General features: G+C 43.0%; 1 protein-coding gene across 1 annotated transcript in view; it reads right to left on the minus strand.

The window, feature by feature from the left end:
* The window catches only part of IFT81 (intraflagellar transport 81), a 1,024,548-nt gene that overhangs the window by 830,555 nt on the left and 181,060 nt on the right, over positions 1 to 12,933 (minus strand). Inside the window, exon 3 of the mRNA XM_078667498.1 lies at positions 11,819 to 11,922. Coding sequence (XP_078523624.1) covers positions 11,819 to 11,922 — 104 coding nt within the window. The remainder of the gene's footprint in view (positions 1 to 11,818; positions 11,923 to 12,933) is intronic.

A 12,933-nucleotide genomic window follows, 5' to 3' on the forward strand; every position in this document is an offset into this window, starting at 1 on the left:
CTGGCTTTCATAAGCTAAAATGAAGAAGCTATATCCTTTGTATATGTGTTTCACCAGCTCTTCTCAGAGAATAGTTGCTGTTAAAGATAAGGATAAGGTCTTATTAGATTGTCTCTGGGAATTTCAAGAAAGAGTCCTTGCTTAGTGTCGCAAACATCTGAAGGCTGGTTTTGAAGAAAGGACTTCCACTTTTTAACTAGTTCAATGCTTTTTTTTGGTAGGCAGTAGTACATCTGATGTACAATCTATTCAGATTTGTTCAGAATGTGAACATATTAAGGTGTCTCATAACAAGCCCATCGTTAATTTTGAGTCCATGCCAAGGACCATGGACAGACAACATATTTTACTATGCATTCAGTTTGGTTTACGGATAGTTTACCGTTATATATATTTTTTTATATATGGCTCGATTTTCACTTGTCTAGAAGATTAGTCTTCATTTGAGACGCTATGAGATATTATTCTGGCATTTTGTCACGGTTTCCCCTACCACGAACATTTTTAATTGTGGCTCCTAAAGTATTGAAAAAGTTTGGATATGGGAACTAAATTAACTTGCACTTCTGCATATCATCACATTTCAACCGGTCAGACTATTTCTGCCACTTACGGGGGACACACCTGATCACGCCAACTTCCAACCCATCAACAGAGACCTTCCAACATGACATGTTGCTCATCCTGTGCACACCTTGTAGTCCTCTCCCTACCCCCTTACAGTCACAATCCCATCTCCATGCAGCCATCCCCCTAGCATGCCCCCCTACAACTCTTCCTATCTTCCCCATTATCAGACCCTTTCCTAGTCCTCATCCTCATATCACTGCCCCTACCTCACCCCACAACTCCTCTAAGCCTTCTCATCTCCAGACCTCTCCTCCACACAGGAGAGCATGCACACTCCCTCCATCCCACTGGCACTGGTGACTCCCCTTCCTTGGAGAATAAGCTTGATGAGCTCAGTCAAGACCTTCAGCTAATTAAAGCTGATATTCATAACCTGATTCGCATCACCGCTAAACTCGAGAATCTCTGGAAACTCAGCCTGACCTCCTGGGCTAATATAATCTAACTCAAAAAACAATATAACTAAATGGGAATGTTGAATTATCCAAGACATGAGACAGTATTCACTAAAAACTCTACGCACCTGAACTGGCGAGTACGCCCCTATCTAAATCCCATCTCTAGACTTCAGAGGATAACATTACTTCTCTGAGGTGGACATACACTCCCTTTTTCTTTCTTATTCAACTATTGATAAGGATTTGTCACCCACACCAGACACCATCCAAACCATTACCTCGATTCCGCTCAGATAACCTAGAACCAACTTTAGGTCCATGAACAAATACAACCTACTACAAGTGCCCATTACTCACCAAGATTCACGAGTAACCAAATATCATCCCCGATCCATGCTTCTTAACTGCAGGTTGGAGGTAAAACATGCAACTGAAATTGCAGATCTCATTCCTGTATAAGACCTTGATCTCCTAATCTTAACGGAAACTTGGTTAAATGATTCATTATCACCCAACCTGGACACTCTTGTGCCACCCAACTATGACATCATCATACTAGACAGAATGGGAAAAGATGGTGGTGGCTTAGCTTACATCTACCACTCCAAGTTTACTGTTAAACCATCACAAATCGTTCTAATGCCCTCCTGTGAATACCTAGGTATTGAAATATGAAGTAATGACAATATAGCAAGCAAACTTCACACGATTTACCACCCCCTGGGAAATAACCTTATCTTCATTGAACAATTAATGGAGACCATCTCCTCTAACTCTAAGACCAGCACATCAACCACATCTTCCTCGGTGATCTCAATATACACTGTAATGACACTAATGACCCCTTAGTGAACACCTTCAAGGCCTTCCTCAAGAACCTTCATCTTACACAATCATGCAATGAAGCAATGCACATTAGGGGCTCTACCATTGACCTAATCATTGCCAAGGACTAGGTCATTCAACTGGAATCAATAACACCATGTGACTGGTCTGACAACTATCAAATAACCTTCCTCATCCTGGCTAAGGTGTTGACTAGAAAGGGGCAACCTCTCAATGGTCTAGAGACTTGAGAAATATTAATCTAACTTCTATTAGCAATAACTTACTTCCTCCGTCCACAAGCATGACAAAGGCGAATGATCTCACGAAGCATTACTTCCAATCCATATCAGACATTCTTTTCATTTTTTAATGTCTTTTTATTTTGAAAATTAAGAGGCACAATCAATTTATTGTAATACTCGTTACATGTGAATGATCTGCTCCATTTATACTTATACAATGTTAGCAGTCTTATATATACACATCCTTAGGTGTACATATTATCCTCTGAACAGGGTAAGCCACTAAGACATGATTAGGGCTCCCCTACCATACAAGTTTTACAGCAGCTTATAGAATTTATTGTCTTTTGTTGTAGGGTCATCTATTGCCCCTGGTTGCCCCGTCAGTTTTTTGTCCTGATGAAGACTCGCATGGCCAAGGCTCAACTGACCGATAGGCCTTAAAGACGAGTCGAAACGTCGACGCCCCTACTTAAATAACCTGGACCAATTTGTTTCCGTATATTGTTGTGCAGATCTTTTTTTTGACACTGATGAGTCATGAACATTGAAAACCTTGAGTAAATTTGTTTTCCTTTTGGCCAGGTTGCACAGTACGATCAAATATATCTTTTCGTATATTGTATAATCAACTGTTATGAATATTGTATGACATATTGTATGTCACAAATATTCCCTGTGAATTCTTTTCCTTCTTAATCTCTCATACACTGTTTCACTTATACCTTTTCTATCTGCACGCTCTAATTGGGGCAGCCACTGTTATTAACTAAAATAATTTTTGAAGTGATTAACTTGCAGACCTTGAGATATTAAATATTACTCTGGGTCGGATATTGTTTTTTCCTGCTGTTTTCTTTATACTTCTTGTGTTGTGTACAATGAGAATACATTTATTGATTAGAGCTGATCCGTAGTGACAAGCTTCTGAGTCTGTTGAACTAGAAAAGTTATTGATTAATTCATGCATTGCAAAAGATAGAGGTCTTGGACCATTTTTTTATATCGTAAGAAACCCAGGTCCAGTACCTTTTTGGGTCACCCCATTACTTTAATGGTGTCCTCCACATACAGCCTTCTCTTGCCACAGGTGGAACAAGCCTTGAAAAGGCTTTCTACTCCTTGTCAGTCATTTCTAGATGAAATCCCTAACAATTCTGAAGGAAAAAAGCTAGAAAATCCTCAAATAGAGTTGAAGTGAGCAGAGCCCAAAAGGAGACTCCCTTAGCACAACGTGCGGTAGAAAATCTGAGGCTCTGAAGTTCTCTCAGGAGGGTTCTATGGGATGAGGCTAATCTGATTGGCTGTTGCTTTACTTTTGCTCTCTTTTGCAAAAAGAGGTGGATATGCTACAAAAGGGAATGAGGCCTAGGCCTTTTTCTTTCTCTTTTGTACCTACTGCTATGTTATTTTGTTTACCGAGACTCCCATTCTGATGACGGGGAATGATACAAGCTATGGGAATCTATGAAAGTTCCAATACATAGATAACCATGCCAACAGAGAGAAAGAAAAAGATCACCAGGTGCTTGTGCTGTGACCAGGAATTGTAGAAAGAAACATGTAGCAGGATTACTGCTCAACCATGAAACTCGAGCATATTAACAAACAGCAAGTGTTTGAAATCACGACCTGTTTGCAGTGTCCCGTCACTTTTTGCCCCATTTGAGAACCCTGGATACTGGTTTTCTGACTCTGAGAGTGCCTTGGGCTCTGCTGGGCAGGGCCAGTGCTATGTTGAAAACACACACATGCATTAGGGTGCACTTACTATTGGCATGGCCTAACCCTATAAGATCCTAGTAGATACTTGGGGAGGGGGATTAAAACTACCTATAATTCCCTAGTATATAATAGGGCATGGCAGTTTAGAAGCTAGAAGCCTTTCCTGCACTTGCATATGTGCACTACTGAGCACCTAAGGAAATTCTAAAGGCAGCCCTGTGTTACAGTACTGCTTTTAAAAGTAAATTTGCTGCAAACTCAACTTTGATGGTAAGGGCACTTACAAAATGATACTCTACAATAGTTTTGCATATGCAGTACCTCCTGGGGTCTTCCCTAGGTGTCCCAGGGGTGGGGGGGGGGGGGGGGGGTCATGTAATTATAAGGAAGGCCCTTATAAAAAAAAAATTGGAATGCCTCTGGGGAGGGTAGAAATTGCACATTTCACTTTGCCCATTGTAGTAAAGTGCCTCCCAAAATGTACTTTGGTGCTAGGAGCACTGTGCTGTGTGGATTGATATGATTTGTTCATATTCAGAACCCCCAATATCTCCACAAGGTTTCCCAGGGGTGGAGGGTCATGTAACTATAAGCAAGTCCCTTATAAAATTGTAGATCACCAGCCACATAGGGCAGCATTGCAATAGTTTATGAAAGCCTAAATATTCCTAGGAATTCAATAAAATATCATTCGAGCACTTAGGAGAATGGCATTGATAAATCCAACAATACGCTATTATTGAATTTATCATAAAACATACAGAAAATAAGTTATAAGACTTTCTTGTCTGTAACTCAAAATTCAGCCTTCCTATGGTCCTCCCTGATTGGTCGGAGGTAACAGGATTAGTCAGGCTGCTTTGATGAAGTGATAAGTAACTCACCCAGGGAGAGGCTACTTGGTGGCGAAGGTTCTGCTACACTGGAATACCAGAGCAGGGGAGAGGGGTGGTAAAGCATGAAGCTTCAAAGGAGGAATATGGCAGGCTGGTAATACCAGGTCCATCTACTCCCATCCCCTGACCCAGCCAGATGAGAGGCTTAAGGAAGGAATTTGCAGATGTTAGGGGGTGGAGAGCTATTGAGAGTTGGTTTAGTTAGCTCTTCATGCTCTGACATTCCAGCCATGTTGAATTTTGGAGGAATAGTACTTTCTGGGAGATTATGCCACACTTTGGAGAAGTGGTTATGCTCTGGAATTTTGCCTTGCACCTAATTTGACAGGAGTGCTCTCCTGCTTGACTCCAGAGAAAACTGAATAAATATGTGAGTTGGCAGAGCCTCACATATCTGTTGCCATAAACTTAAAGAAGGAGAAGGATTGCCATGCTGGAACCTCGATTTGCTCCACCAGGCCCTGAATTCTGACTGACTGCACCTGCTGCATTATCAGGAACTACAACCCTGTGAATGTATCTTGCTTCAAAGCCGTATTAAGGATCAGGATAGAACAGTACAATTTGATACTGATAGAGCAAGGTGGGTTCAAAGAGTGCCATTCATCAATAGACCATTGCCTTAGTTTATGGGCAATGGCAAAAAAAGGCAATTGAATTACGAGGTAGTCTGTTCAGCTGTTTTGTTGATTTCCTAGCGGCCTTCGATTTGGTGGATCACAGTCTACTGTGGAATATACTGATGAAGCTTTTGAAATCAATAAAACAGTACTTTCGCTAATTCAGGAAATGCATTCACTGAATTGGGCCAGGGTAATTTTGGATAACCTTGGAACACTATCCAAGAAAATTCAGGTAAAGAATGGATTGCACCAGGGTTGTGTCTTGGCCCCACTGTTATTCTCTTTGTTCCTTTCCGACCTACCAAACATATTAAGTAAGGCTGGTGGGTTAAGCCCTAAGATGGGGGGGGGGGGGGGGCTCATATCATGTCTGCTATACGCTGACGATCTAGTGATAACAGACATGACACAGCTGGGTTTGCAAAAAAACTGGACTTTTTTTATGATTACTGTTTAAAGAAATGCCTCAAGGTCAATTTAGAAAAGACTAAAATAATGGTGCTGGGGAAAAGAAAGAGTTATTTTTACTGACAACTGGGAGAGGTCAGAGTCAAAGTAAATACTTGGGCGTGTGGTTCGATAGCAAGTTAAATTGGAGGGGTCACATACAGTCATTAAAATCAAAGGCTCTTTCCTCAGTATGGGGCCCTAAACAATTTAAGCAGAAATACGGAGACCCTTCCCTGCGGCCAATTCTATCAGCTTTTAATGCAATGGTTCGCACACAATTCCAATATGATGCAGAGGTTCTATTTTTAGGTGGCAAATTGGATTGGAATTTAGAGGAGGGTAAATGTGTGAAACAGCTCCTTGCTCTCCCTCCATCATCTATGATTCAGGCGGTGAGAGTAGAATGTCAGCTTACAGCCTGGAACTTCCAGGGAATGCAAGCAACATTGAACTTCTGGCAGCGACTGAATACAGATGAGACCCCTAAAATATCAATCCCTTGTAAAAAGAGAAATAGAGGATCGTGAACTTAAGTGGGCTTACCAAGCTAGACATAAGTTGGATGTGTGTTAAACTTTCAGTAGAACCAGATCAATGGAAATCAGGCCAGCAGATTCCCAAACAGGTGCTACATGCTATTATCAACTCCAAGGATCGAGAAGAAGATTTATATTACCTGGGGAGCAAATCGTCCACCCAGTTCTTGGTAAACGGGTGGACTAATGATCATAAGTTCCCCTATATCGAGACCATGCCTAATCCTAAGCTTAGAAATGCGGTACTGAAATTTAAGAGTGGTCCTGAACCCATGTAATGCAGATAGAACGATAAACACTGCAATGACCAATGAACAGGGTCTGTGTACATGTGGACTACAAAAAAAATGAAGTGGCTCACATATTTTGCTGGACTGTGTGTGGTTTCCAGAAAAATGGAAGGAATTTTTAAAACCTCTGTTTATTGCCTATAAAATTGATAATAGGGATCAAGCTCTCAGCTTGTTGATAAATATGAGATTTTTAAATGTGGCATGTGCACTAGGAAGATTTGAACTGCAATACAGGAGTCGTTGAATGAATTGGTAATATACTTTAAAATGGGTTAAGGGGCAGAAATTAGATTTTATCCACACCTCAAGGACATTTTGGAGCTCTGGAAGTCCGTATGCAGGCAGACATGTATATTTAATGTATATGGACTCTCTCCCTATTTGGTTATTAATTAAGAGCTATTTTATAGAGTGGTACTGCTTCTACTTTATGTTTTAACAGGATTTTATTGCGATTCATACAGTTTTTATGGTTGTACCTTTTGTATATTTCGCATCTTAACTGTGCACTGTATTGTGGCATTTTTATGGCTAAAGCTGCTAAACAAAAATATATATTAAATGAAAAAAAAACTTGCTCTGAAGACCTAAAGATTGGACTCCCTGAAAGCTACAGGTTAAAAGAGCTCACCTAGAACATCACCACCATGGCGCGTCACTCCATGGAGATCTGGGACCTCCTTACGCTCTCGAAAATCTCCTGTCTTTTTTTGACAGAGACCTGGTTGGGGGCGGGCTCTGAACCTGACATCGCTAGTGCCCTCCCCCCTAACTTCACCATCCTAAGGAGGGACAGAACGGGAGGCCGAGGAGGTGGGGTGGCTCTAGTTGTCGATAAGTCCCTGGTCTGCACTTCTTACCCTGTAGATAACATCGCTGGCTGTGAAGCTTTGGGCTTTATTCTCCATCTGTCAGCTTCACATACCTGCACAGGGATTTTGATTTATAGACCGCCAGGACCAATAGGCTCGTTTTTCGAGGACCTACAGGTGGCGCTGTCAGTACCCTGTATGCGCTCGGCACATTGTGTGCTGCTGGGCGATTTAAATCTGCATATGGATTCGACAACGGATGCTGATGCGTCTAAATTACGGGATATCACCGAGATGTTCGGGCTGACCTCTTTCATCGACAGTCCTACGCATGTGAAAGGGCACACGCTTGACTTAATCTTCTCCACTGTGCCGATTAAGGTGTCTTCCCCTTTACCGGTTCTGTGGTCTGACCATTATCTATTAAACTTTGTGTTACTAGCCGAGCGTCAGACTAGTCAAAGAACTTATAAGGACGGGTCTCGGCAATCTAGAGCTTTCCACCTGGTGACAGCGGATATGCTCGCTGATGCACTCCATGCACATCCTTGTACTATGACAGGGAATCTAGAAGTCGACCTGTCGCTAGTCCGGGACTGGCTTCAGATAAGATTTGAGGAGCTTGCCCCTCGGAAGCCGGCCAGGACAGCCCCCTGTCAGGACTCTGCTCCTTGGTTCACCGCTACTCTACGGAAAGCGCGCCAGGACTGCAAAAGGTTTGAAAGGCTCTGGCGGCGCAGATATGCGCCTGAGGAGAAATTGAAGTACAGGGGTGCGATAAAATCATATCACAAACAGATTGCCGAAGCTAAAAAGATCTACTTCGAGCATAGAATAGACCAGGCTGATAATACGAGCCGGGAACTATTCCGAATTGTGAAGGAATTTGTGGAGCCGGTGGCGGGCGCCAGGGTACACTCCCACACAGAGGAGTGGATCAGGCAGCTTGCTGATTTCTTTGTGGATAAGATCCGTAAGATTCAGGACTCATTCGATCGGGTGGGGTCTCTGAAAGTGGCTGCGGCTTTGGAAAGTGATCTGAAGGTCCTTCCATCTGCTGCAGCTGAGTCGGGGCCCACTCTTTCGATGTTTCCCCCGATTTCCTGCGAATCCTCTCTGGAGCTGCTTTCCCGGTTGAAATCTGGATCCCCCTTGGATGCGTGTCCGGCTAAATGCCTGAGCTCGGTGGCGCCAGCTATTAACAACTTGCTGAACCCCCTGCTCAACATGTCTCTGAGCTCTGGAGTGGTCCCTAGAGAGTGGAAGCATGCTCTTATTCTCCCGCTCATCAAGAAACCTCTGCTTGACCCTTTACAGTTGGCCAACTATAGACCAATCTCCCTCCTCCCCGCTTTGGCGAAGGTGGCGGAAAAACATGTTCAGCATATTCTTACCACCTTTATTGAGAATAACAAACTGCTGCATGACTCCCAATCTGGTTTCCGTGCCAATTACAGCACGGAGACAGCTCTTGTGGAGGTGACCGACGCCATCAGGGAAACGCTTGATCTGGGGGGAAAGGCTATGCTGGTCCTACTGGACCTGTCGGCGGCTTTCGACACCGTCCCACACGCTGGCCTCCTTTTAAGACTCAAGGAGGTAGGATTGCGGGGGACGGTGTTGGATTGGTTTCAATCCTTCTTAGCCGACCGTCGACAGGTGATCTGGGCTCCACCGTTCTCCGCGGAAATGCCTTCGCTAGAGGTGGGGGTGCCTCAAGGATCTATCTTGAGCCCCACCATATTTAACATTTATATGGCCCCTTTGGCGAAGGTCGCGGAGGCATTTGGAGCCCGGGTCATCTCTTACGCTGATGACACCCAGCTCCTGTTTACCTGCAGGAAGGGTGAGGTTTTTGATGGCGGCAGAATTAGAGACTGTCTGAGTGCTGTCTTTGCATGGTTTCAGCACCAGAGCCTGAAATGTAACTCGGATAAATCCGAGTTGCTCTTTTTTGGCTGCGTTGAGGACCCTGGCTGGAAATCGTGGTGGCCTCCCGATATGTTCCCTCCTGAGAAACCCTCTTCCCAAGTAAAAAATCTGGGTGTGGTGTTTGACGACAGTCTTTCTTTTCGTCCCCACATTACGGGCTTGGCGGGGAAATGCTTCGGCATTCTGAAGATGGTGAGGAAATTTCTCCCACTGCTCTCCTTACAATATCGCAAGAATATCGTGCAAGCACTTGTGGGTTCGCGTTTAGATTACGCTAACGCACTTTTCTCAGGACTGCCTAAATATCTGGTGTCCAGACTACAAACTGTCCAAAACTCGGCGGCCAGAGCCATCTTTGGCCTTCCTCGGAGAGCTAGCGCCTCTCTATTGCGCGGCAGGCTGCATTGGCTATCTATCCCTTGCAGAATTAGGTTTAAGGTCCTCACGTTGGCGTTTAAAGCCCTCCACTTCACGGGCCCGGCTTACCTCAGGAAGCGTATTGCTTTTTACGTTCCCCGGAGGAGTTTGAGATCTGCTGACCTGGCTAAAGTGGAGGTACCAGTGATCAAACGTGTGCGGATGGGAGGCCGGTCTTTCCAGTTCATGGCGGCCAGTTTGTGGAATGAGCTCCCTTTGTCGCTCCGCAAGGCTAATAATCTTCTGGCTTTTAGAAAAGAGCTCAAGACGGTCCTCTTTTCTGCCTAACCAGTGTGTCTATAGTGTTTCTGCCTCTGGGTTTTCTTGGTTATGTTCAGGACTCTCTGTCAAAGCGCCGGGACACCCGCTCCGGGTAGCCGTGCGCTCAAGAAATATAGTCTTAACATAACACCAAGATCCCCCCTGCCTGGAGGGCGCCCGTGGATTTGTAAGGGTTCTGTTCTGGTGCATTGTGGGAATTGTGGTCCCAAACTTTCAAGGACCAACATGGAACTTCCAGGCCCTTGGGTTGTGTTTTGAACTATTTGGAGCCTGAAGAGGAACTTCAGGAAGAAGTTCCAGAAGTTTAGAGCAACTTTGGAAAAAAGCTGCAAAAGGTGACCGACTCAACCGTGAGAGCCAGGCCGGCCCCCTTCAGCCGCAGCCCGGATTTGAGGATCGTCCTGCTGAAGAGCCCCGGAAGTCCGTCTTCCAGAGTTTGATTAGGAGCTCCCTGAAAGTCAAGCCGGCGAACCCTCACTGAAGCCAGACTGTTGAAGATCATCGAGGGACCCCAGTGGAAAATGCTCAAGAAAAGTTTCTAAGTCCGAAGGTAAAACTTTGACTGGGGCCTCTTGCTCAGTGTATCCGTGCAGGGCTCCATCAGGGTCAGCCTGAAAGTTTGACTTTGTCCTGGTCAAGCGCGACCAGATATCCCAGATTAGCGCTATAAGTTACTAAGTGCTAGAAAGTGTATATTCTTAAAAATTCATAACTCCGGTTCCCTACGTTGGATTTTTGTCGTTTTGGTGTCATTTTGAAGATACAAATATTTTTATAAATTGGTTCCGGATTTTTATTGTGTGTTGTGTCTTAATTATTGACTGAGTTAGTGTTTTTAAATGCTTTGCATCCCTGTCTCCTAAGTTAAGCCTGCCTGCACCCAAGCTACCCATGGATGAGCATGGGAATACATTTCTGAGACGTGTACTGAGTCCTAGACTGGGTTAGTGGCCTTATTGCCAGTGGTAGATGCATATTCCCCACCACTAATAACCCACTTTCCAACAGCAATGAAGTCACTTACATGCTCCTGTGAAATGGATGCTACTGGTAGATATAGCAGTGCATTATGGAAATGGTACCAGTACAAAATTGTTTGACATAAACACAACTTAAAGCAAGATTAAAAAAACATATATAATAGACAAATGCAATTAATAGAGTTCAATTGTTATTTAATCACAACGAACAAACGATGCATATGAAATATTTATGACAAATGAGTGCCCCAAAGGGAGAGGGTAGTGTTGAAAGAAAAAGGGTTTTTGTGGTTGGTCTGCAAGTGAAAAAGGTAGGTATAGGACAGGAGTAAAGCACAAAACTTGCCATCCTCCTCAAAATTCAATGGACAGCTCTATTTTGATCCAAAAACATCCTAACAGTCTTAATAGATTACAAAGCCATGCTACACAGCAATTAAATCTTGCTTTAAGCTGTGTTTATGTCAAACAATTTTGTACTGGGACCATTTCCATAATGCACTGCTATACACCCAGGTCCCAGGGACTTTAATTGGGTTTACCCTTACGGTAAATATAGGACTGGTTGATATAGGACATTTGTATTGAAGTTCAAGAACTGGTTAAATGAGATTTCTGGCCTCAGGGACACAGATTCACACAGCAAAGTTTAGGAATATTGCACGAAATAATGTGAAGAGAAAAATGAAATCCAGCCACCTACACATAAAAAATGTATGATAGCAAGTTGCATAAAATTCAACCAAATAAAAAAGTGGCGAAAATAATACATACATGTCTCCTGTGTTTCCTGGGGGTTTGTATTTCAGAATTCCTAGAAGAGTCAGCATTCGTTTTGCGGTCTGATCAGGCATTTCTTCGCGTATGTCTACAGCATGCTGAAAAGATAGGAGGAATCCTATGATACGGTTTACAAAATTAAAGTTGTCAAGAAAGTAACTTTCATGAGAGTTTGAGCTGCACTCTTGCTTTTTCTGATAAAGTTTTGTCAGATTTCCACTGTGTTACAGTAAAATACAGGGTTCTTCATTTTTGATTTTCACCGTATAGCCTCTAGCGGATCTTAAATGACAACTGATATATAAAGGGGGTAAAATTCAGAAGTAATTTTCAATTGTTGGGAAAATACACCACGATAAGTATGTTGGTTTCTGAGTCATTAATCTATGGCAAGACATCAGCATCACTAATATACAATAATCAATCACTTTTTTCCCCTTTCTTTAGATCGAAGCTGTATATCACCATCTCCAAAAAGCATCCAATTATTTTTCAAGTTGGGTCAATAAAATATAATGCCCTTTGATAGCAATGTTGGACTAGAGTGGAAGGTAGTCTGGTTGAAAAACAACTATGAAGCTAACTTAGACCTTGGCGCTGAATATCTAATCAAATAAATATGGGGGAAAGCAGGAAATGGACCAGTAACAATGTCAGGTAAAGAACTTGAAAGTCAATGTGTGAATCTTTCTGCTGTTTCTCTACAATTGCCTACAACATTGAACCTATTCTCTAACATGTCTTTTTAACAGCAGCAAGGCAAGTATAGTAACACTCTATTTAATTACGGGTAGTGGGGAAATGGAGAAAGTTGGTCCATATACTATCATACTGAAGATCCGAGATAGATTGTGGCACTACCACAGTACAAATTGTCTTACAGCTACATGAATCTCCTCTCCTCAACAATTCAAGCTATGCCTAGGTATTCTTAATAAGAACTGAAACCCTGAAAAAAATGTTGACAAAATAAATATAACTTTCCTGTTGAAGGAATCTTGCATAAGATACTACTCCCACATGCATTTTTTTCTGACCAGAGTGCTTAAGCAAACTTATAATTTTGCAAAATTCTGGAGTTACGTTGTTCAAACATGCTTAGGATCGTT

Source organism: Lissotriton helveticus, chromosome 11, assembly GCF_964261635.1.
Source record: "Lissotriton helveticus chromosome 11, aLisHel1.1, whole genome shotgun sequence".
Classification (NCBI taxonomy): Eukaryota; Metazoa; Chordata; class Amphibia; order Caudata; family Salamandridae; genus Lissotriton; species Lissotriton helveticus.